We start from the raw sequence: 27,526 nt of genomic DNA, 5'->3' as shown, positions 1-27,526 counted from the left end.
TCTATTCTAACTATTTATTAAATATATATATATATTCAACAAAAACCACTATTTGGACATAGCTGTAGCTTATAAATGCAACAAAATTATATACAATTATGTAAAAATAATATATTTCTTAGGTACAAAATATATGAACAACATTATTACTCATAGTGTATTTTTCTATTATGTATTTTAACACTTGTTAGCAAGTGTTAAAACAATACTTTTCAGTAAATGTTTTTAAAGGCAATCAGCTAATTAATGGTCTATCCAAATTATTTATTTTCTTTACCAATACAGTATGAAATAGAATTGTTAGTACCAAAAGAAATAATTGTTACCACTAGAAAAATACTGCCTATAAGGTTTTGAGTAACACCGTACGGTTATAATAGGGATGATATTTGACGACGGGCATAATATATTATTTATTTTTTATACTATTTTCATATCAATTTAGATAATAGCCACGCTTATAAAACTACGAAAGCCTGAGTGAGGAAAATGAACAGCCTTCGCTCGTACATGCAGGATTGTTTCATAGCCTTAAATTAGCAATTTAACTAGGTATATTCCATAGATTATTTAACTTATACCCTACAAAAATATCATGTGACCAGTGACGTTTTTGTATGTAAGTTCGCTTATATGTAGCGCCGAATATGACACTTGGGATCGCGTGGTACGAACACCCAATATTCAGCAACCGCTATTGAAAGTTACAGAGCGCCCGTACTTTCAGTTAATACAAACAACGGATTTTTTTTTAATTTGACCTACCTTACCTTCCTACCTACCTACATATAATTGAAATAGTATAGTAGTTTATCCGTGTCAGTCTCTGACTTTGAAATATTAAGGGTCTGTTTCACAATGTACGGATAAGTTCTACATAAGTTCCAAATTAGCTATTTATTACTTATTGGTAGGATAAACACTATTGTTGCGTTTCACTACTGTCAGATAGCGCTATTCGTCACATAAAGTCCATCATAAGCTATGAGTCCGATGAATGTCAAATAGCACAATTTATCTTATTATATTATATATTCAATTTATATTATCTATTTGGTACTTTATCCATACATTGTGAAACAGACCCTAAACAGAACAAATATTATTTAAGTAAAGCAGACTACATACAAAGTCGATCCTTAGCACTAAGTATGACTTCCGTGAGTCAAAAATGTAGATTCGACATACGGAAGTTTAATTTTGCGTTATCAAAAATCTGTATTGTTTAGGGATAATTATTTCCTATTATAATTTATATTACAGTTGGGATATAAACTCATACAATCCTTTTGCTCCTGCCCATCTCTAGCCGCCTGTACGTAGCTGTAGTAACCTAGCGCCATCTTGCTGTCAGCTGGTGGTACTAACTCGCTTGAATCCCTGTAAAATGTATTTTATATATAAATGACTACTATTAGCTAAACTATGAAATTCATAATTTGATTTATTAAACATTGGGTACTGTTATTTCTTACCCCTTAAGCATATTTCAGACATTTGTTGGTCATCGAAAATTTACGATTTAGGGCGTTGCACTGATAAATTAGTTTTTGTTTGCCATCTCTTTTAATATAATAGTAATAATATATTATATATAATGGTATAAAATGTAATAGTATAGTATATATAGATATTATGTTCTAAGGGTGAATGTAAAGTCTCCAATACGCATTGGGCTAGCGTGAGGACTACAGACCATTCCCTCTCGCCTGAGAGAGGAGGCCTATGGCCATTAGTCGGACATATACAACGTGTAATTAAGTAAGCCGAAAATCTCGAAGTTTATTTAAATTAAACTGAGTACGACTGATAGGGCCCCATCAAAAGAATTTGCCACGGGCCCCAGATGGTACGCCACTATCCTTTTGTGTAAAAGGGTTTGTTTGGGGTACTGTTAATGTGCTCCTACTCTAGTATCTCCTGGATTTGGTCCAGGTACAACAAGGCCTACTCAACCTTGCTTCACCATTTTTGTCCAATTATATTATATAAATAGTAATTAGGCCAACATTTCCCTTTCAACCATATTTAATACTTACTTGCTAAGCTCATTGGAGACTAGATTACTATATGGCGCATGTCTGAATGGATCTCGGTATAAGGCACAGATGACTCTCTCTCTGCACCCGATATCTACCGCCCCTAGTGGAGTTAGTATGGCATCTACTTTTTCTAATAAAGTCCCGTAGAACTGCTCCGCCTGTATTGTATCCTGAAATTTACATATCATCAAAGACTGCAGAGACTGCGAGCTTCATCATCAATCAAAACCTATTCAAAAATTGACGGCATATGTCAGGCACAGAATCCTGATCACCTACTTGTACCTTAAAAAGTGTTCAAGAAACAGATACAGAAATCTGAAGCCAAGGACTTTAGCGCGTCGTATAAATTGGCAAAGTTTTTTTTTAAATTATTGCATAGAATCACGCAATATAGGTGCGGCCAATACGCGTTAGAGCAGGACAGAACGCATACTGCATCTCACATCGGTCTGGCGTGATCGGTGACGTAGCGAACGTGCGTTAGAGTGAGACAGAACGCATACTGCGTATTCACATCTTTCTGACGAGATCGGTGACGTAACGTAAGCGCGGCCGGTGCAGCCGGTACGCGTTAGAGTGAGACAGACTATATAGGCGTGTTAAGGCCGATTTACATTATCTTGAGGCCGATTTACATTATCATTAGTATTTAGGAGAGTGCTTTAGGATAGTACTTTAGTTGAAACATGTAAACGCTACTTGCTTTAGTTAACGCTACGCTAAAGAACTTGCCTTTCAAGTTGTACTAAAGCACTCTCCTAAACACTAAGATAATGTAAATCGGCCTTAAGTATGAGTCTGGTAGAATGGTAGATTTAATATCAAAGAAAAAAATACTGCATAAATAAATAATTATAAATGCATATAAGTTGATAAAAAAAATGCTATTGCTTTACCGCGGTAGGCCCCGAGTGCCACATTTTTTTTATTCAATTGGAAAAAAAGATAAGATATTCAGAGTCGAGAAATCGCTTGCTGAAGCCACTAGGCCAACACTGCTCATGGCACAGACCTACTTGCCTCTAATAAAATGGCATGTGAAACAAATACGCAAATTTAATTTGTAATTCATTCCTGAGTTTAGAGATTTCTCATAAATTTTAACCGACGCAAAGTGGCGTGTTAATTGTTATAGGTATTAATTCGAAACGAATGGATCGATTATGCTTTAGTTATAAACTAAAAAAAACACAATAGCTGATCGAGATGGTTCTTGGCATTTATGAATGTTCAGGCGTATATGACCTACTCTTTATTAGCTGCGGTAGTTTTTTCGTTTTATGATTATCAAGCAGTTTGACTGAATATCGATATTTAACAATAAGCTGCGTAACTAATTGGATTTATTCCTCTCAAAATATTCCACTCATTCCATATTATATTACCGGGTCCTCCGCAGCCAATATTTCCTGTTGTTGCCTGACCAGCTCTGTTTCAGTTCTGACACGATTGTTTTCATTCAGCTTAGCGGCAGAGACGCGCAATAACTCATCTCGTACGGGAGACGGCGGCGCGTGCGCAGCTAGCGTTGCAGCTCGGATCTGTACGGTTAAGCGTGTTAATAAATTAATATTTTTTCATAGGTACTTAGCCACCTGTCCAACCAGTGGCGGCTTAAAAGCTGCAGTGGTTAAGGTGGATGTTGAATTTATCTAGGGGCCGGGATAACTTCGTCAGCGCGTGTCAGGGTATGACGTCACTGCAGTGATTGGTAGGTAGAAGGTAAGTGTTGCTACAGGTAATTGTCGACGATGTAAATTGCATAGGAAAAGCAACGCCGCAAACCACATTTTCATGCAATAGAAGGAATTATATATTTACCAATGCTTCCTTTTCAGCTTGTATCGGATCCTGTGGATTATTTTTCTTATTCCTGTAATAAGGATTTGGTGCCTGCGCAGGAGGACCAACAGGTCTGAAAAGTTATGAAAATATTTCACTAAAACTTTTAAGTTACGTACTTTAGTCTGTAAGCAAATCCAAGTCTAATTTAGTTTAAATATGAAAATAGGAGAAATTTGTGTTTTCTAAAACGTCACATTAGATTTATACATTATTGTGTTTAACTAAACATGGAAAGTTGACAGCGGTTACTGCAAAATTCTATCTAGTTCTTAGCTATTCCAGTAGGTGTCGCTATTCTCAAAAAATATCGTTGCAAAAATTTAGTTCTAAATACGGGAATAATTTACCGTCCAATATTATTGGGAACATTATTCCCCTGAGGCGAAGGTACCGCATTCGGGACGTTGCTGCTAGCAGCATACTCTCCTGCGTTTAATGAGCCCGAACCTGTAAAAACGTGAAAAGTGTCTTAGGTTCATAATCTAATTGATAGCCCAGTTATTCAAGTCACAGTCCTCTGGAGCGATGTCAAATGTCAAACTACAAAAAAAATGTTATATATATTAAACTAGATTTAATTTTGTTAGTTGATAATCTAAGATAAAATGGGTCAAAAGACGGTTAATATTCTTTCGATTTCCGCCTTCAACCACATTTGAATTTGAAAAGAATATTTCGCCCGCAAAAGAGGCCAGAACTTAACTAAGCACTTGGCAACTGAAAGCTTTGTGACCTATATATTATAGACATGTAATGATTAGTAATGACCAAATTGAATCTTAATATTACATTATTGTTGAAAATTTTTCTTCAACAATATACCTACAATCTGGACAGTACACTATTTTTATATTAAGTCATTTTAACACAACAAGCCGTTTCATAGAAATTATTCTTTTGCTTAATAAACAATACACGTTATGAGTATAATCATGTAAAAAAACTTTTTGTTTCCTTTAGATTACTGTACTTACTACAGTATTCGAACCCAACAGTTGACTGAAACGCCAAGACTATGTTGTCATATTAAAATTTAATATAAGATAAGGGACATACACCAGAAAATAGAACATAAGAACAGAATGTATTCTCCTTAATAGAGACTGAGTAGTGTTATTGGTCTCTGAAATATCGGAATGTAAAATATATTTTATATAAGAGTGCAATGTAGAGACAATTTATTAAAAAAAAGAACTATTTTTTTATTAGGTGCTTTTTTAACCGACTACCAAAAAGGAAGTTAACTGTATTTGATATTGTCCTGTCAATCCGTGTCAGATTATCATGATTTAAATCGTGGTATATTGAAGTTAGTGAGATTTTTAAGCATTTTGATCAAAATCACTTCGGAACTTTTACGAAATGTGTGGTGGGTACCACTCACTGTAAAGGCAATATAGGTAAAGAGTTTCTAAATAGCTTTTTTAATACAGTTGCTCAAAAAGTGGCGTATTGCAGGGTCGTATAGCGTTCGGGATGTGGGCTATTACACACTCGTGCTTTTTTTTTACCTTTTCCGAACTAGTGCGTTTTCTTTCCCAACTGTCAAAATAATGTCTATTAAAAAGAAAAAACCAACCACGAAGTTTTTACTAAAAAAAATCATAGAATTTTTTATGATTCATGCAAATATTTCTAAAAAGAAGCTACTGCTTTGTTTCAATATAAGATTTAATGATTTGATTGAATGAGTTAGGTTAGATTTCATTTCATCTCCTTAAATTTCATTTCATATCAATAAAAAATTGTACTGAAGACTTGGCTATGGGCATAGTTCCCTTTGCCTACCCAGAATGGGTGAAGAAAAAAAAAATCTCTGCTTATATTCTTTTACGGTTGGCGCCATTTTCCAAAAATGTTCTTTGCGCGTTTAGTTGTTTGTTATATTATATATTAAATATACATGAAAAATCATACGAAATAGATAATAGTTTGTCTCAAACAGTAAATAAATATGCAACCTAAAACTTCTCCAGTTAGTATAAAAAACTGTACCAATATATATATACACAGTATAAGTGAACAATAATTTGTATAAGAAATAAATGATTAGTGAGTTGAGTTTATTGTTTTTTATTATTTTATTAAATTGCATAATTTTTTCGCAACTGTATTAAAAATAGTTGTTCAGTACACGTGCGGAACCGTCATTGCAACTTGTTCCGACTGTCAACCCTCACCTTCGGCTGCGCCTCGGCTCGGGTAGACATTTGTCGAAACTCTTTGCAATGACAGGCTTTCCGCACTTGTAATGAAATATACTATTAAAGTTCCGGTTACCTACCTAATTGCTTACACAAATGTATTATATAATAGTTATAAATTTAAAGTATTTATTTTATACCTGGAGGAAGTCCAAGGCCCCAGGAATTGATATCATTTCCGTCATTCACTTGCGGCTTGAAATTGGCTATCGCATTCCGGTTGATATCTGATAGGTATCTGGAATAGGATAATTCTTGGTTAATATACAAAATGACAATTGTCAATCAATACTGATTAAAGCTTGCAGAAACAAATTTTTAACCAGGATTTTTTAGTACTCTTTCTAAGGTCTCAAATAAGTCCTATTAGAATTAAACATATCATATGCTATACCAGCTTACTCGAACAAAGTATTAAGTGGTTGGTAACACAGAAGGATAAGATCGCGTGGGCGTTTACGAACCAAATGGACCGATCACATCGTCCTCAAAACTACACACTGTTATAAGAGAGTCACTGGAAAGAAACTGTTGGTAACAGATCGTCCACTCCAGAATTTTCCTTGCTGACCACACAAACATGAACTACCGACTGAAGAGAGAGAGAGATAAATAATTATGTAAATAATATCCTTTCGAAAAGAAATAAAAAGGTTGTCATCTGTGGCCAAGAAGCATAGAGGACTGTAGCTTCACTGGACTAATATTTTATCTTCCTTCAAAAAAATACCTATCTATATTTATGTCTGAAGATGTGTAGTTCATTGGCCTGTGATTTAAGAACTGCAGGTACGATTGTATATTCTGTATAGATTGAAAGAAAACAACGACAATTTTAATAATTAAAACTATATTTTGTTATGAGCTGTGCTATGAACAGTTTTTTTTACTGATGTAACTTGATGATGTTGTGGTTTATGACGTTTTCCTTTGAATAATTGTAATGTAGAGGGAGAGTAAAACTTGCTGAGTTTCTTGCCCGTTCTTCTCAGAACAAGGCCTCCTGGTAGTTTTGCGAACGGATGGCGTAGTCTTGCTCTTTCGCAAATTTTGTAAACGTTTTTGACATTCATAAGCATGCCCTAAGATGCATCTAAATTGAAAAAACGTATTTAGATTGATTGATTGATTGAGCTAGTTTTCTATATAAGTTTAAAATTCTTACTCGTTTCCAAGTCCTGGTCCAGAGAGCTCCCATTCTTGGGGGTAATGTTCAAAGCTGGGTCCATGGGTCTCTATGTGGGGCTTAACCAATACCGCCCCGTGAGGAGGTCCGTATGCGGGAGGGCCGTATACTGGAGGGGGCGGGTGACCGTGAGGGGTCTGAAATAAAATGTACAAACTTGTTGTGACTATTAAATAAGAAACAAATATTTTGCAATAAAATAATATTGCGGGTATAAATTGAGATGTAAGCTATCCTATCTTTTAAGTTAGATCAAACTGCACACGGTGTGCAAATTTGATTGATATCGGTTCGGTAGTTTAGGAGTGCATTTCGGACAAACAACGTGACACGTAATTTATATATATTAAGATAAGTACTTAGAGTTAGGTTAAAATCAGTTTTAAATATTAAAGTCGTAATTACAATTGATATGATTCAAATAAGTAATAGTTTGTATTCTTAAAAGAAACTGTCCTGGTAAAGTTTCAACAACTCTAATCACCCTCTTTCAACAAAGTACTGTTCCATCTCTTTCTTTTAAATTGTGTTTATGTTGTGTTGAAAAGAGACAGCTGGGTTATGAATTTATCAATCGCTTTTAATGTATAAAATGCGCCTTTTAATTTTTTTAAAGATATCAAAAACTTTTTACCTTATGATGATGGGTGATCAAGTGATGGTGATGATGATATTTCGTAGTATGATAATTCTGGTGATACCACGAACACAGTTTAAATATATGACTCAAGGCCGGGAACATAAATAGAAGCATTTTTAGGAACATTTTCTTTGCTGTAGTCACCCCTAAAACTATGGGCAGTACGAATATTAGTTTCAGTGCTATCAGCTTGATGACCAATATGATTGCTAGGGCTGCCATTACCAGTTTTTTCTTTAGGTATTTTTCTGGAAAGTAAAATAGAATAACTTATCAAACGTATATTTTGTGACACATATTATAAGCTCAGATCAGTTCTATTGTTATACATTGTTATTTTTAATAAAAAATTGAACAACAAACCCAAAAAATTATAGATATTTATAACGATACCTAAATGACTATATTTATTCTGCATTGAAAAAAAAAATCAGAGGCCCAACAACCTCATATTACTGGATCTGTTTCATGATAATTTTTTTCAATCTATTAGGCAAGTAGGTGATCAGCCTCCTGTGCCTGACACACGCCGTCTACTTTTTGGGTCTAAGACATGTCGGTTTCCTCACGATGTTTTCCTTCACCACTCGAGCGAATGTTAAATGCGCACATAGAAAGAAAGTCTATTGGTGCACAGCCAGGGATCGAACCTACGACCTCAGCAATGAGAGTCGCACGGTAAAGCCACTAGGACAATGCTTATATACTGCATTGACTGAGGACATAAACCTTATAACTGGAAATAGTTAAGTAAGCAAATCAGCTTTGACCAGTGAAGCGTGAAGTATTTTATATGAAAATTAACTCTTTTAATAATTGGCGCTTTTACTAAAGTAATAAATCTACTTACTTATTTTATGGAAGAACAGCCGTCCTTCACCATTTTCCTTTGGCTCCAGATCTATGTGTACTAGTGCTCCGGTCTTCGTCAATGCCCTTGGAGACACCTTCAGAGTGGCCCCGTGGAACATTACTTCGGGGAGCGTAAGCTTCATGTCATGAGTCATGAGGAATTTCACACCCTTGTTGTATAGGGCATCAGTGACTTCTTCTAAGGGTGTTTCTGAAAACGAAAGTTTATTATTAAAACGTTACCTACTACTAAAACTTAAAAAGTTGACATTTTGAAGGTAATTTAATTTAATATTTAATTATTTATTTCAATTTTCTTTGTAGGTTGAGAAAATGTAAAAATTGCATATTTGTGTTTGGAAATAAATATCAAAATTATTTAAATGATATTACGATTACCATACGAGAAATTTTCACGTGTATAGATATTAGTGGCTAACTGAACTAAAAAACAACTTTAAAATGAAGCAAATTTTGCTAAAGCAATCAAAGAAACTAAATATGTATTTTATGCAAAAAACAAATTTCTATCTACATTTGCAATTTTACTTAACAGCATAGAAAATGCGGGGAAATCACTTTTCACTCATCACGTTTACACAAAGCACTCACGTTCCATATTCAATAGTTTTCAATCTAATTGACTAATCGATTGTTTCACGGAAGTATGGAAAACAAGTGACAGTGTGAAAAACAATGGTATGATATAATGTGGAAAAGTTGTGTCATGCGTTTTCATGTTCACATGGATATGAAAAAATATTAATTAACGTTTAAGCTATTTGAGTCTAGAAAGCTGCAAATACGCAATTAACCCAATTCATCCGATGAGAATAACTTGCTACTTTGTGCATACTTAGAATAGGTTTTTTAAGAAATATGTCTTCAGTAGTCTCATTAAATCCATTGCAACTGAAATTTGTCCAGTCTGTAATACGATACAGTAAAAAAAAATTAAGGTTTGGTCAAATTGGTAGGGTTGTTAAGGGTTGGTAACATTGTCTGTGGTGTGACGACCATAAAGAGGAATTGGTTACCTAAGCCACTTATTAAAAAAAGTGTTTGCGTACAAAGTACACATGTCAGAAATGAAACTTCTTTGGAAAACTAATTTTTAACTCTTGTTTATATTTATACAAATCTAAAACTTTAGATTTCGGAGACTTAGAGGGATGGACAAAGGAAGATATGTTAGGAACTTAGTAAATTTAACTGTCATTAAAATATTAAGTGTCAAAAATTAATACCAATAATTAATTTAATTTATTTCTTCGATAATAAAAACACGTGGCAATTTATTTAATTCGTCATTGGAGATTTCAATTAATTATTTTGCATAAAATATAAAATACTAATATTTCATAAATTTACCCTATCTCTACTAACTATCTCTCAATCGCTCTCTCCCTTTTCTTCAACAAAAAGGCTGCACATCTTCGTGACGTTTTTTAAAAATTTTACCGTCATGCGCCTAAAGAAGTTTCACATCAAAAATATGTTCAAAATAAATCATAACGACAGCTAAAAAAGTCTTTCACTAAGGGTAATGTATACCTTATTTTTAACGTTACAATTATATTTTATAATCCATTATTACACACGAATCTGTTCGCCTGTAAAAAACCGATCTTTTTGAAGAGTTATATAATAAAATATATTAATCAACGTCACCATAACTATTATATCGTAGAAATAAAATGCGTTTAATTATTTTGGTGAAAGTATAAATATTACGCACGCAAGGCCACACAATTATAAGTTTATGTAATTATACCGGCTTTTCTTATTTTAGTACGTATATCTTATGTTTACTTTACGTAATTTAAAAATTAATATTAGTAGTTCAAGGTTCTTAGTAAATCGGTTGGATTCCACTTAACAATAACTTAAAAGTTACCGGGAAAATACCTTATTAAAAAACCTCTACATTTTCTATTCATAGCTCAACATTGAATAAAAAACGTATATATATAATATTAGTTTATTATTATCAATAGATCCTTAGATCTATAGCAATATGATAATTTGAACGACAAACTGATGTGTAAAGATGTAAAAACTTTCTATTGTAAATCTCTAATTATTCATATTAAGAAAAGAAGGTCCTAATTTATATTAAAATTCTTAAGGTGTACAATTAATTGAAGTTTTATGTTAATTCACTGAGATAAAGCGATTATTTTGAATAGGTCGCTAAGATACACAATAGTTTAGAAGTCCGAGATAAACCGTAATTAATATTGTTTAATTGTTTATTAATTTACACTTATAGAGAAACAAAGAACAACACATATAAAATATAAGGGATGCAGCGGGCGGCCTTATCGCTAACAAGCTATCTTTTCTAGGTAACCCTAATATGGAAACCTAAAAAAATATGGTAAAGTGCAAGAAGTGCATAACCAAATCCTATAAAAATTATAGATTCACCATCCTTAATCTAAAATAATCCAAAAAAAACTAAAAAAGGTACTACACGGATTCATGAATTGCGATGCAATACAAAAGAATAAGAAATACAAGAATTACAAAAGTCATGATTGAGCAGGATAGTCTATGTTTAAGAAATGTTCATGTAGAAGAGTATAGAGTGTAGTGTAATTAAACTTGTATTAAAGGAATACCACTGATTAGCTGCTTTAAACATTAGCTTGTTAATGCTAATCGTAAGCATGACTAGAGAGTAGAAAAGACGAAAATAAACACAATGCTTTAGTGCTTTAGCGGTCAGACGAATGACAGGTGAGATTTCTATGCGGATGTAGCACAAATTCTGAATAGTGTATTGTTTAAACCAACATAGGGGCCGCAAATTTCAAAGTGATAGTAATTTAATATTTATAGGGAAACAATCCGACACATATAAAAAGATTGAAGGTTATTGAAGATCTTCTTATATCTTTTTACTCAAAAATTCACTTTAAAAGAAATCTTTTTCCCTTAAAAACTCGAATACCGCGGTGATTACTTTGACGACTCATTGGTCTAGTGGTTAGTACCCCTGACTGCGAATCCATGGGTCCCGGGGTCGATCCCCGGCTGAGGCGAACATCGATGTGATGAGCATTTGGTGTTGTTCTTAGGTCTTGGGTGTTTAAATATGTATTTATATGTATATCTATCTATAATATGTATGTATATCCGTTGCCTAGTACCCATAACACAAGCTTCACCAGCTTAGCATGGGACTAGGTCAATTGGTGTGAATTGTCTTTAAAAAAAAAAAATTACTACGTCATTATCTTTACATTTACGGCCTCTGAGATGTCCGATGGCCTTTAATCACGGATATAGGTAGAAATCACTAGGCAAGCTAGGTCCGATAAATATGAGGCATGTTACATCAAATCGAAGTCAGCTTCTTGAATGGCAGCCATCGCAACTCTGGTCTTGTGGACGGGGTCTTAGTAAAACAAAACAACTTAAGCGAGTTTGCCACGCCGTATCGTTAGGTGTCTTGCTTACAAAGTAATAGTGGCTCCATGATTAAGGACACTTATGGAATACATCTGGACACTCCTAAGCGGAGGCTGATGGCAATACGAAGTGATTCAGGGACCAAAAGGGTGCCGGTGTTTGGCGAAGGATCCCTAGACTAGACCCCACAGCCTAGCTTCATAATTTTTGAAATTCAGATATACAAAGAGGATCACCCCGCTCCTTTGAAAGATAACGCTAGAATGCAAACTCAAGCCTGGCAACCCTAGGGGCTAAGCTAGTATTTTTTTTATTGTGTCTTAGGTGCATAAATTCTCACCATGGAGAAATATTTCACATTTATCAAAATTTAAAGTTAGACTTATTGAACTAAAATTAAATATGATCTTAGATAAATCTAAAAGTACAACATCATAGCAACAAGATAGCAGACGTAAAAATTTGATTTAAAATTTTGTATGCAAGAACTTATTGTGAGACTAAAAATAGCCAGCTCAAGAGGATCTCCTTGTTGACAACCAACTTCTGAAGAGAGTTCGTAACTCTTGTATGTTAATTTTGACGGCTCTGAGTTAAACTGTAAAAGATAGTTCTATATTTCTGGAATGTTCTCAGAAGCCTTTGTAAACAAGGAGCTGCTTATTGAATTATATTCATTTTTTTGTCAACTTTCAACAACACAAATTTTTTGTTAGTAAAAAGAGCGCGCAAAGCGATGATAATAAAACTTGGTTTAATTTTTTTCTGACTTTAAAAATAAAATAAAAAAGCTATCAATCTCTGATTACAGTAGACGAAGAGTTATAGTATTAAACAATTGTAACGATTAATTGAGTTTACAAACATTTGGTGTAATACAATCTTACCGTAAAAGGATAACATCGCAATATTTAATTAATTACATTGCTTCACATGTTATCAAGCACGGTTTCCGCACATACGGTACTTTTACTTGTCATTATATTACCACTTGTTTTGTAGCAAATCATAAATCATTCGCTAACAAGGCACGCGACTTAAAATCTAATATAATGTATGTTGTCTTCAAATTGTATTACGGTAATTATTGTTTGATTGAAGAAGAGAGATTATATTTTTGTATTACTTGTATAGTGTAAAGTGTATATTAAACAAGATGAGGTCTCCCTACTACTATGTTTGAACAATATAATAATTTACTTAGAAGAAGATACATGATATACCATGGTGTTATATTATTTACTTATTCTATCAAATGAATTGATAAATTAGAATATCGATAGAAATTTCAAGCTGTAACTTACATTACTATTATTTTGATGAAAGGGCTAGCTTGGGCACAGAATGTTGAAATGAGACGTGCGATAAATAGGAAGGCGTGATATCGGCACTGAGATCAATTTAATTTGTTCTCATACAGTAGGTATATGCGTAAGAATTAGTTGTTTTTCATGTTTTTGCACTAAAGTACCATATACAGGGTGGCCAAAAAGTCGTGGATCAAACGCAAATAGGGGATAGTTGAGGTCATCAGCTGCAAAGAATTGTTCTACGGGAGGTCTCTAAGCTGGTTGAGCTTAGATATTAGAGCGACTCATGACCATATTATGTAATACCTTTTCAGAATCCCTATTAAATGCGCCAAAACTTGTAATACAGGGTCACTTTTCGGAACTCATCAGTACCAATCTAGTGGATATTATGAAAAAGACCTCCCGTAGAATAATTTTTTGCAGCTGATGATCTCATCTATCCCCTATTTGCGTTTGATCCACGACTTTTTGACCACCCTGTATATTTTAATTTTGGAAAGCTTTTTATGCGTATTCAAAGTAAACTTTTGGACCTACCTGAATCTTCCTCGTCATTAATTTCATTTTCAGCATCAAACGACCGCTCATCCTGTCTATCATTGCTTCCAGTGAGATAGATTATATTAGCTTCTTTACTAAATTTATTCATATCCACATTATTCTTCTTAAAGCATACACCACTTGTCACATTCAAATCACCATTGAAATCTAAACTCTCATCTAGATACGAATAAAAGTTATTTTGCAAACAACTGATGGATGGATTTACTGCGCACTTGTTTAAAATATTGTCCCACAAACCATTACCAGTTCTAAATGTACCATTTTGGTAAATATCACTAAAATGGCGACCAGTCACTGAATCTACGAATTTTAGTTTTCTAGATATATCACTTTTAACGTCTTCACCTGAACTATAACTTATTAGAATTATAGAATATATCAAAAAGTCTGTCCATCGGTGTCGATAACAAAACCGCCGTGTGGCTGCCATTTTAAATTTATGTATCAATGACTATGATACATTATAATCGCCATTATACAAATGGAAAGTTCGTTCCGGTCCCGAAACTAGCTCCAAATTGTCATGTCATCTGCAATAAAGAAAATCTAATTAGCGACATCATCATATAGTTTGTCATGAAGATTGAATTGATATTAAGGACACGTAGGTATTTTAGATAATTGGAGCTTGATGTCTGACTCAGAGTAAAAGACGAGTTTTGGTGCCAAAGTATGACTCCCTTAGCTTTTAAGGTATTGGATTTCGACACACGGGTCATAGTTATGGCCCGGAAGGCTACTCTTAAGTATTAAGTATTTACTGGTATAAAGAAAACATTCATGGCACTAAGTTTCATATTATCTGAATCTTACGTCAGTAAGAGGTATTGAACGCGCGCTTGTGTATTTGAGATTAAAAGGAAAGCTCACGAATTACTTGCTTATTGTGGAGTGTAATTGGTAAAACGTTTGACGGTTCTACACGAAAATAAAAGAGAATAACCTATCTCTTCTATCTTCTAACGAATCAAAACTATCAGTGACGTAGATATTGTAAAAATATGACAAAAAATAAGAATTATCTTTCAAGCAATCAAAATTGTTGGTTGTGCTCTGTTAAACATATAACATTATAATCATATCACAGTTTTTATTAGGTAGGTTTCCTATATTTTATTAGGTACGACCATGGCAAAAATGTTTGACATACAATTCAAATTTTATATTATTTGGCTACTCGAAATAATCTACCCATCTATGATCTAAGTATGGTATATTGTGTAAACCTATTACGAAAAGGTAAAATTTTTGAAAACTGCCATTACACCAATTCATTAACTCAAGGTCTAGAAGAAAACCGCGAGAGGTGATATTTTGTATAATTACATGACTTTCATTTTGGTTTAAGTGTGGGTTTCTGTGTAAGGAAGGTGAATGACCTGAGAAATTATGTTATTCCAATATATCTGTAAAGCTTAATTCTCTCTAAAAATAACTGAATATTTTATGGAGCCTGGTCCTTGCCAAAATGAAAGAATGCCTTTATTTCCTTATAATATTATATTATCCATTGGAATAATAATGATAAATTATTTATTTGCCATAAAAGTGGTAAATAAGGTCTAGAGAATTACAAAGAACTGCTCGCTCTGGTATGTCAAATCAGCAAGAAAAATGTTATTAAAAAACAATTAAATAATTATTATGTTAGTATTTTAACAACCTATAATATATAATTAGGTATTTGTAAGTTATAAATTACTTTAATATTTCCTCGTCTGACACAAATCTCCAATGAGGTGTTATTAAGAAGCTTAACCATAATATAATGAAAAACCACACTTCACTAAATAATATTATTCTTTACTTCTAAAATTATTTATGTGAATAGTCAAGGCTTTATTTTTAAGAACCCACAATAATATCATAGCTATTTAGCACAGATTGGCGCCAAAGTAAGAAAATTCAATAAACAATAATTATTGCCTTTTTAATTTTCTTCCTAAGGGCGGGCTTAGGTCTTTCGACCTGATTTCAGGCTATTCGATAGTATAAAACCGACTAATTCTTATTTCAAATGTACCATTAAGTATTGTTTTTTTTTTTATTTTACTACTCTATGCAATTTTAAATCTAATATTAATATAACCAGACCAAAGATATTCTGTGTTGATGTTTTTCATATTAACATTTGCTGATTGTGGTATGCATAATTTTAATATATGAAATGTGCGTGATGGTAATGATTTTACATTTATAGCTAAAGTCGTTCGAAATTTTCTAATTACATGAGGCCATTATAGATAAGGGAAATATATTTGAATTTAAAAAAATTATTGGTTATTATTAAATAAAATCTAATAATTTATTTTACCAATTCTCATCTACCGAATATTTGTCAGACAGCGATTGTAGTGTCTGAAGTAACAACTTTATTGAATTAGTATTAAGTAACGGTAATAATATTAAATCAATATATACAGGGTGGTAATTCGACGTATTCCCGTTAGGAGATGATAGGGGTGACTATTTGCAATATTTTTTAATTTAAAGCTTATTTCAAAATAAGTAAAATAAAATAAAAAATAAAATAGTAAAAAATCTTCTGATTTATAAACACTGGTTTTTTATGAATATTAAACAAAAATTCGGTCCAAATTTAAAAATTCTACGACGATATTATTTTAATATTATTATCCGCTAAAACACCCTTAAAACAAAATGTTATGAAACTTCATATAAACTACGTAAATGTGTGTAGTTCAACAGACAGCTTCTGTATAACCAACACTTTTATTTTCGTTTCACCTCACGAAATCGATTCGTTCACTTTCACTTCGCATTTTGTTAAGTTATTTATGATAATTTTATATATTTTCTATAGAATTCACAGTACCAGTAATAAAATAGCTAAACGGAAAAGTTTTGTAATCACTCTTCGATTTGAATGAGGTAGGGAGATCACAACAAATCTTAAAAAGTATTCATATCATAAATCATTCAAAACCAAATACCGACTAAAGCCAAAAGACGAAAACTTGACTGCCACCTTTTCAACGTATGTAATACAGCATCATCATCAGCATCTCTTTCCTATACTTTTTCTTAAAGCATGTACTTAACCAATTTTTCCTTAGTTTATTACTTTCTTTGATATATATTAATATATTTGAATAAAATCATTTTATTGTTACCAATCCAGTTAATTAGTACTTAACTATTTGTAAATATTTATTTAATGGCGTAAAAGAACATTGTATTTAGTGAGTAAGTTAGTAATAAGCTGTAAATCTTTCTCAATAAATAAAATAAAATAAAAATAAATGTAGATAACGTTGAATTCTTACAAAGATTCCAGAATAAGGACCTATACAGAATCGACGAAGACATTAAATCATGTCAAGGCCCACTAACAGAGGATTCTTCCATGTGAATTTCAAAGCCGCCCAGATCCTCGACACCACGGGGCCAGTGCGTCGAAAGGAGTACGCACAAAAACCTTTTGAGCTAGTGTACTCTTACCAATTATAAATGTAGTGCTAATGAAACTAAAAAGCTCAAGTGCTAATGAACACTGTGATTATGAGTGCTAGAGTTATAAGACTTTAAGAACGAAACCCTAGTATTTTATGTTTGACTATACATGTCTATCAGATATCTAGATAGACTAGGATTAAAGCTATAAATGTACGAAACTTCTGTGACACTTAAGCGTAGTAAAACGTCAATCAAACTTAAATATACGTATATTTTCAATGCTGTCTAATCGTTTTTCTATAAAATGAAGTTTGACTGACATATTTGAGAGCGCACAAGGCGAGATTGTTACTTGAGATACGAATTGGAATACGACGTTCACCATTTTTGGATTTCGATTCCGAGTTTACGCTTAGCGCGAAGTGTGATACGTCAAAACCCATTGAATTTAACATACCTAAGAATGTCACCCTAAGTCTGAATCTTACCGAACGAACAAGTCCTGGTTGTGCATAAGGAAAACATATCTAGTAGTACTTCAGGGTTGGGATTTATAAGCGTAAAGCTAGCACTGATACTGTAAGTTATTAGATGCATGGTCATGTTACTAACTTGCCCTCTAGTGGGACAGTAGGTTGCTTTTACCCGTTTTGGACTGATAAAAACCAGTTGTTGACGGTTAATGATAGCAGCTGCGTGATATACGTATACACAGCACACTTTTCCTCTTAACTATTACTTTAACTGAAAGGGTTAAAGCCAGGGTTAAAGCCATACCCGCTGACTAAAAGACGAACGGGCGGATATCGCCAGTATGAAATTTGTATTTGACCGTTTTTTTTAATGTTAAATACATTCTTCGAGGTTTTGGTAGTCTACCGCTAGCTACGTTGAGTCACGTGATTAAGTTGGCCCGCTTTTAATTCATGGTATGAAACAGCAGATCCTCTTTTACCAACCACCGCAAACGTAACAAGGTTCGGCAAATTACAAATTAACATTCATTTCTCGTACATTATTCTTATTAAAGTCTATCAAACCATATAAGTACATATAAGTTTGTTTTAAAATAAGTGTTGTTTGATGATTTGCTATTTTAAAAGAGTACCGAGAGTTTTTTACGCCGGCTTTTTCTCTCGGCCTACACCCTCTGTCTTCTTTGCCGATGAGTAGGGATGCCTACAAATTCAAATTTAATGACGTGGAATAAGTGATACATGTATCTTATGTTCCATAATAAACATATTTTATTTTATTTTATACAATACATCGAATACCCTCCCGGCTCCTCAAAATTTATCCATCTTGATGTTCGAATTCACATTGGACCCGTCTTACTCCCTTTCTACATCTATTTTGTTTCCCACTTCGTGGGTATCAATCCATTACTATTCTGTTCTATTTTTACTCTCGTCCTTTGAAGCGTATAATCAGAAGGAAGTTTATAAATATAATACAACAAATATTCGTTTCGGAGATTTCAAGAAACAATATAAATAATACGTCGATATAATAAGCTGATTTGACTGTTGTATAAACAAGATAATAAACTGATTTTATTGTTGTATAAACAAGAGCTATGGTGTACGAGTATCTAAGGCACGCACCAACGGATTGCCATCAACCAAAATTATATTTAAGTTTGATGAAACTATTGCAAAGATTTGCTTAGGTCTCTATAGTTTATACGTTTTAAGGCTCAAAACATATTTTATTTCCTGAGCGGAAAATGCCGCTCGCTATAACTCTCCATCAATATTAGGAAAATGGTAATACGTACTATACACGTAGTATATGTAAGTATATAAATAGTTATAGCTGAAACGGAGGTATGAAATCTCACGTCATTGATTAACCTTGATAAAAACTAAAAATATTAAGGTTAATTACGTTCCAATATTCTAAGTCATTAATATGTATAACTTTCTCTCACGGGCTATATAAAACTACTCACATATTTTCCGATCAATAAAGATTCTTTGAATTTTAAATAATTAATAATAATAATTAACCTCCTTATTTAGTTAAAAAAATCAATATAAAAAATAGCTCAATTGTCTCTTTCCATTGCATGCGTAAATGTTGTTTGAACGAAAGAAACGTGTAAAAAATGTAATTTTTTACAAAAAAAATTACAAAAACTATCCAATCATATTGGTACTATGTATGTCAATATAAAATCATTTTCGAGATAAATCGCTTTCATCCACATAGTTTGTCAGAATAACTTTTGATTTATTATTAAAATGTCCCGAGAATATTTTGTTTTAGCAAGTAGGAAGAGTTTTATTATTATTATTTACTACATAATAATAAAAATTTAATAATAATTATAATTATATATAATAATACAAGATATGTAAAAAAATTGATACCTAGGTAATATTTACAAAAAGTTAAATTAGTATAACAATTAATTACACAGCATAAAATGTATCAAATTTTTTTCGCAATATGCTTCGCTCTTATAATTTTTTAAGCACTAATAAAAATAACAAAACACAGTCTGTCAAATTGGGTCAGAAGGTTGATGTATTTATGATATTTTATAGAACATGGACATGCGCACCTGATGTTAAATGATACCGCCCCGATGCCCATGGACACTCTTAATGCCATAACTCGAATTTGTACGGCGGCCTATAAGTTCAGCCTTATGCTGCAAAAGAACATACCATTTTGAATCTATTTAGACGTTTTTTTTAAATCTATAGAGACATTTGCAGAATAGACATTCATATACGTGAGTGGAATACCAAGTAGAAAGTATAAAGATTAGAAAATGATTGCAATATTATGCAGGCTATAAACTAACGTGTAAAGTGACGGCTGACGAATTTTAAGTTATGTTTTCACTTAAATGTTTCAAAGAAAGTTAAAGTAACAATAATTATCAAACATCGCTGAAAATTTTGATTCTTTAAATTATGCTGATACCGTTCTGTCTATTGTTTATAACATTAGTTAATTAGTTTAATTACAAAAAAATACAGAGTAACTTTATGTTTATTAATAAATTCGTTATTATATATAGTTAAGATATATTTTAATACTTTTTAAAGACAGTTCTCAATACAAAAAATCTTGTTTCTTGCTATTATCTTAAAACTCAACTGACATTCGTATATATAATCTTAACTCTTTTAAGGATTTACTGGAATAGCTAAATTTATAACTATTTTTACTAAATAAAACACCAATGGCTGTTTCTATAAATAGGTACATTGTAAAGAAAAAGACGAACCGATGGCACGTTTCGTTTGTTTGTGATTGGTCAAATTAAATGACGGATCGTGTCGCGTGTCTATGATTGGACTAAATAAGATGTTGAATCGATCTAAACTCGTCATTGCGTCGTTTGTCTTTACATTATTGGCCGACCTTAGCACGAACATTTGAATAGTTTCCTCAAGTAGAAACAGTTTTCACAAATTACGGCAAGAGTATGCTGACGTTTGAGGGACCGCAACTGTTTAATAGCCTGCCTGCGCCGATTACAAGTGCCAACACGAGACGCCTTTAAGAGACGTTGGGCGTGCTTTATGACTGATAATAACTTATAGATTTGTGTGTTATTTGTTAAACTACTTATATTTATTATTCATTGTTGTTGTTTCTGTTATCTTTTTTGTGTTGTATAACTGTTGATAGTCTGTGCAAAGATATTAATTTTAGATATATAAATGTTTCTGTGAAAATTGAATTTGTAACAGAAATAAATATGCTATAACAATTTAAGTATACCTCAATACGATAAATTCAGTTTTTTACTCTGCCGATTCGTTCATGCTGCCTTTTAGTTCCAAACACGCCTACAGGAGCTCATCTTAAGTTTCCATACAAAAATATATCGCTTATTTACTATTACAATAGCTATTCGATTACGTATACGTGTCCTCAGTTCTTTGTGGCCGAAATTTTTAAAAGTTCACTATATACGGTTACAGTTAACAATGCACAAAAACCAGTTTGACAATTTAACGGTAGCTTTTAAATTTATCTGCCGTAAAATATAGGAATTGGACACACACTGGTGATATATTTGAAATCGTCAAATAACATCTGTTTACAAATTCTCAGAGAGTGTTTATCAACTTTCACCGGGAAAGTTCTACGCGTTTTGCTGTAATTTGATTAGAGAGGTTTCTTTAATGTTTGGAACACCCATTCATGTTTTTCATTCATTTAACACAGAGAATTTAAACGCCATAACATTTACGGGGTGGAGTGATCAGTGATACTGTTTACACACTCAAAATTTATATGTATGGCGCAACTTAACGTTCTGGTCAACTTAACAAAGAACAAGTTACCAAAGACGTGCCAAAATATCATTAATAATTAATGGGTTTTCTGCTGTCATATTTTATATATTAGAAAGTAAGTTTTAAATCACACGCTATTAATTGTTCAGAAGATTTTGAATAACGATTAATAAAAAACTTTAGAGGTGTCAAGGGACACCCGGAATGGAACGAAATTCCTTTCGATTAATTTATATGTTAATTGGTATCATAACAGTATGATAGATTTTCTCGACACCAATCTTACGACGAAAAAAAAAAAGCCAACAACACGAGGTGTTCCCAGGCGGTCACCCATCCAAGTACTGACCTCGCCCGACGTTGCTTAACTTCGGTGATCGGACGGGAACCGGTGTATTACAATAGCAAATAGCAAAAAAGTGTCGTGACAACTTTTCGTAAGAATTTTTTCCGTCTAGCCCCCTTTCACAACGCGCGATAAGGAACTTCGTTCCAAAAATAAATTATCTGTAAAGGAATTAAGAATATTAACAAGGACATATAACGGGCTTTACAGATAATAGTTTTTTCAAGTAATTTTTTTGTATGAGTTTTAATCTGTTAAAATGATTAATTATTATATTTACTGCAATATTATGTTTGCTTAGTATTCTTCAATAAAACTGTCACATTCACTACTTATTATTATTTTATTTATTGTCATATTAACTACGTTACTTTATTACCCGTACTCATTACATTTTGACAACATGTCAATATATTACAAAAACGACGGGTTGCACTCCGGGAGTGCCGGCAGAAGTGAAAACTTGAATATTAACGCTGTGCATTTTTGATATTTTGGAATGGTTAGGGAATAATTATGCACGAATTGCTTTAATAAAAAAGTACTATCATTTATGTGGTAGAATACAATATTTATTTATTGCGCTATCGTACACAAACATGACAATTTATATTACATTAAATACGCCGCGCCAGCTGTCTACTCTCCATCCGTCTTACGAATTTTCGATCAGGTCACGTGTCCTGACGCGAGTTTAACATTTTTTACCCATTCCAAAAAAAGTGTACAACGCCGCTAAAGAAGTTTTCTCTTCAAAAAAAACGTTGGAGTAGAGTCTCTTGGGCCGTGGGGTTCAAGTGCACAGGTGCTAATTAAAGATTTAAGCGCGTAGATAGTACCATTGACACCAGAGCTGGTGTTTTTCTCACTCAACGAATAAGTATCGCAATCCATCAAGGAATTGTTCCCAGCATTAAAGGTACACTGCCACGGGGACAAAACTTCTTAAATTTGATTAAATTGTCTATTTATTCGTTTTTAATAATTATTATTATTATGTAGGTTAAGAATATTGCAAATACTCTATACTTATATGTGAATTAAATAAATAATATTCAATATATACTATCTAGTATTGGTTCCTTTTAGTTTTATTTACAATTTTTTTTAAATTATCTTATGAATAAAAAAATGCAAATAATTTTCGTATTTCCATGTGTATTACGTACGGTATGTGTAATAAATGCATTGAATGAAACAATCTCACCGGAATGTGCTTTTGAAATTAAAAGTCGATCAAGTGGTCACGCGATAGTAGAAACGATAATACTAGATGAGACAAATTAAATGTCACAAAATATATATTTAAATTTAAGTAGTCTTAAATGTTTTGTGTAGTCTTAAAGCCAATCATAGTTTTCATAATGCTACAAGTACTAGTATTATAAAAATATTTATAAAAACAATAGATAGATAGTAGTAGGTAACTATTGCATATACGTACATAATTTTAATTACATAGCTGAGATTAAGGTTATATGCTTATTTAAGTATTAGCGAAATTTCGTACACACACGACACGCACAAAACGCAAGTACGGTTACTTTATAATGAGGAAGAAAATGAATTATCGTTTGAAACCAAGCCAAAACCTACTTATCGATTTTACATTTCACTAAAAATATTTACCTTTAGAAATGCATAATTCCTGATTTATTACTAAGACAGTAGTTTTGGTAATTTAATTGAATTGACACTGTTGAATTGAACTATATTTATTTCCAAAATATTAAAAAAAAAATATTGGTTGTTTGTAAAGTAGGTTTACGATCGAGATGTTTACGTGATAACGTCTTATTGGTGATATAAGTTTTTGGGAAGTAAGGAATTAATGAAGATAACAATTTTTTCAAATTTTAAATTACATCTATCGTTTTATTCTCACTTTTGATGATAAATTTCGGGTGTAAAATGACAAGTTTACTTATTCGACTATGATATACATTTTTCTTCATACATTCACGGAATGACTGGCAGCGCTCGAGATGAGACGGGAGATCGGTCCGTCTCTCTCTCGTTATACCTGCGATCGCGCTCGTGAGGTTTTGGTGTGACACAAGTTTCTGAACATGTCACCCGACTAAAACGATTTTAAAGACGTTATCACGTCAAAAATAAACATCCAATAAACGTCATAGTTTCCGCTAAAAAAGGCGTGTAAAGCTTTATTTATATACAAATAGACTTGATATCTTCAATTAATTTATAATTGAAGTAAAAGTATAATTACATTGGCTCATCTATAACTCTGCATCCACATTACGGAGGCACGCGCTCGAAAGCGGAACGGATCTCGCTAGTTTCTGGACATTGTTCATTCATCTGTACTAAAGATGCGCGTATATTGTCTTCAACAACAAAGGAATCGGTTTGGGACCTTGAGTGGAAAACTTTCAAGAACCTGTCGCTGTTTAGCATTTTGTAACAATAAGGAAACTTTGTCTTTGTAAGCCACGCTCGCTCGGACTCGCTATGAGGGAATACAATTTTAAAAACAACTACGGGCACATACAACAACATGTTATCGCGATATATTATCACATCTTTTACGCGAGTATATTAATAAATAAAATTCTAGAAAGAGTATCTTTCCGTTTGAAAACCTATAAAAAATTACAAAATCCGAAAATCCTATCAAAATATCTACAAGACTAAACATTTAAAGAATTCGTTTTTAGCTAAATAATAATGTTGTGTGATATCGGTATTTTGATAGTTTATTGAAGTTATACTTCTTTTGGCGCGTTAGGGAAAAATGATGAGAGTAAATTTTTGCGGTGTGCGCGCATCGTAAAAAAACCGACACCCTGAAGTTAGCTATAGTCAACATTTTAGTTTTTTTCATTTGTTAGTGTCGTATTTTCTACATACGTAGAATACAATTTTTGAAAAGATTTTTATCTTGTTACGCAAAAGAAGTATAACACACATACGTTTTTTTACGATTTCATCTTTGATAATATTCTACCCTTAGAATGATAACTTGAGCTATGCAAATAGATAAGAAACAATGGAGCGAGTAGGACCTTTGAGTACTGCTTTGATTTATAAGATAAGAATCAAATATATTATAACCTTTTGAATAAAGAATACATGAAATAACGTTAGCAATGAAACTAGTTTAACTGTCTTGAATTCCTAGCAATTGTCACGTATAATAACTATGTCAGTAAACAACAACAATGTGATGACTATATTAGGTATTTGCTTTCCCTAAGACAAGAATTACCGATTAATTGGTCCGCGCTCTAAATATTCATTCGCTATTGCGCGCTATTTTAGCGGTGATTATATATTTTACTCTTAGTTTTCTGTTTGATCACTTTATGTGCGCAATTGAAGATAATAAGGTAAAAGCAACGTGGACACACGTAAGTTTTAGACCCACAAATGTGTCTGTCTATATGCCTGTAAAGAAAAGTAAAAGACGCAAAGTGTTGGCACCATTTTAGAGTTTCAAATAAATAAAAAACTTTAAAGCGCGTCACATGGTACGTTTTTAATTAATTTGTTTAATAAGTTTAGCAAGTTAATAAATAAATTCTTGAGCGTTACAGAAACAGATTAATCAATACTGAAAATATTTTCGGTTAACGATATAACTATTTGATAATTTATTGTTATTTAATGTTTAAGAGTTATGTACTCATAGAGCGCAGTGGTCTAGTCTCTTATCTGTCTCTTTTAATCACAGCTTAAACTCAGGTTGACAGAAGGAGACGAAAAGTACTTTAGTTCAAATAGTGCAATTACACTAATATATACAATTTTTTTTCACGAAAATATCTTATTTGTATTTATTTTCAACTCACCAATATACAGTATTTAGAATATAACCTACATATTAATAATAATAATTAAAAATTGATACATAGACAATTACAACAAATTTAAAAATTTTGGTTCTGTGTGTAGGTTGCTGACAGCATTTCCTCGCTGTATTGTGATACTTATTCGTTGTACTTATTATTACACTAATTTAGTTTTAATTAATAACGGTTATTCTCTGAATTGGGATCTAGTCGAGTTCCAAAATGATAATATTATAGAGATTTGTAATAGTTACCTCTTTTATGGGCGCGTCATACAATAAAAGAAAATATTGCAATAAAATTTCCTTATTAAGAAAACAATTGTGCGTGCACGATCTTTACGAAGAATGTACAAAAGTGAAACGCTTTTGCCAGAAAAGAAGAACACAAATTTCTGCGATGTATAATCTAAGTTGAAATCTATTGTTAAATTTATTAATATTGCATGAAAAATTTTAATAACTTTAAAGATATGTATATGTGAGAACTGAAAATGAAAGTGCAATGAGAGATGTTTTCATCAAATTTTAGTCTCGTTTTATTGTTGGTAGTAGGTCAATAGGTTGACAGTCCTTTTAAATATAGAATAATCAAGGTGTACCCTTTTTGCATACATTTTTTTTCTTCATACAATGGGAATCTACTGTCAAAACAATTGACAAAACACAAATCGTCGTCCCAGCTGCGAGACTAAAACTAAAAACGAGCACCCATCAAGTTTCTGAACACGACAAGTTGTACTTAACCTCGCTTATCGATCGATCTATTAAGTTTAGCTACGCCTCATTAGGATCATAGCCACCCATAGTAGGAAAGTCTTCATGTCCTTGATAACGTCATTGGAGAAAGTTAATTTGTAGTCTTAAACCGGTCGTGGTGAAAACTGGCGAAAATAAAATTTACATGATGACGCAATGGTTGTTTGGATCATGCATTTTTGACCACACCTGTTCCAGTTCATCGAACACTCTAATCAATTAAAAAATTTGTAGGCATTTTTTAAATCCAATTATGTCATCCCAATATTGTATTACAATTTTTCATTTAAATTTTATTACAATAGCAGCTTTATACCATTACAATAAAGTCGATTTTAGAATACACCAATGTTATTATGCGTGCTCACATAGGAATTATTTTAAAATAACAGCCTGAGGCTCTTGGTAGCATATCTATCTTAGATATATAGATTAGAAGTAAGATTAGTATTAGCTTAATAAAAAGTACTTACTCAACCAATAAGCCTAAATAATACAAAAAGAAAACCAAAAGTTTAGAAACCTTACTTTCTTTAGAGTTAAATTAGGTTGAAGACGTAAAAGCTTGAATATTCATTATTAAAGTTGTATTACAGGTTAAAGAAATATAATGTGTAATATGCGACTATATTATAAGCCATACAAGGAAATTAATAAATGCCGCCGAAAAGTTTCTTAAAGCGTGTACGAGAAAACGTAGACTGAGAAAATTTAAAAAAGGAACTCAAAAGATTACCTATTTCCGGTGGAACATCCGCAAAAAGTTGCCAGTAGCACAACACTGAACTCGTGTTTACGTATGGAAAGAGGTCAAACTTCAAAACCGGACGTGGTCTGCGGAACAGTATCGCGGACTTACTAA

At 32.5% G+C, this 27,526-nt stretch overlaps 1 protein-coding gene and 1 pseudogene across 1 annotated transcript; both read right to left on the bottom strand.

Moving 5' to 3' along the window:
• Window positions 1-1,052: 1,052 nt before the first annotated feature.
• LOC125054883 lies at window positions 1,053-27,526 on the bottom strand. Its single transcript, XM_047657027.1, has 11 exons — window positions 27,401-27,526; window positions 14,040-14,596; window positions 8,771-8,983; window positions 7,915-8,168; window positions 7,260-7,417; window positions 6,235-6,332; window positions 4,238-4,337; window positions 3,867-3,960; window positions 3,431-3,586; window positions 2,040-2,212; window positions 1,053-1,380 (listed from the first exon to the last, which is right to left on the bottom strand). Exons 2-11 carry the CDS (start codon window positions 14,494-14,496, stop codon window positions 1,236-1,238), a joined length of 1,848 nt encoding a protein of 615 aa, XP_047512983.1. The 5' UTR covers window positions 14,497-14,596; window positions 27,401-27,526; the 3' UTR covers window positions 1,053-1,235.
• LOC125054954 lies at window positions 22,049-22,161 on the bottom strand (annotated as a pseudogene).

Source organism: Pieris napi, chromosome 12 (assembly GCF_905475465.1).
Source record: "Pieris napi chromosome 12, ilPieNapi1.2, whole genome shotgun sequence".
Taxonomy (NCBI): Eukaryota; Metazoa; Arthropoda; class Insecta; order Lepidoptera; family Pieridae; genus Pieris; species Pieris napi.
Note: the sequence above shows the minus strand (reverse complement) of the source record. Positions and strands in the feature narration are given on the sequence as shown.

Coding starts and splice junctions, on each gene's coding strand:
- LOC125054883 (XM_047657027.1), bottom strand. CDS start 14,496: ATGGCAGCCACACGGCGGTTTTGTTATCGACACCGATGGACAGACTTT. Junction 8,984..14,039: donor TAATGACGAGGAAGATTCAG/GTAGGTCCAAAA, acceptor TTTCGTTTTCAG/AAACACCCTTAGAAGAAGTC. Junction 8,169..8,770: donor GCTGTTCTTCCATAAAATAA/GTAAGTAGATTT, acceptor TTTACTTTCCAG/AAAAATACCTAAAGAAAAAA.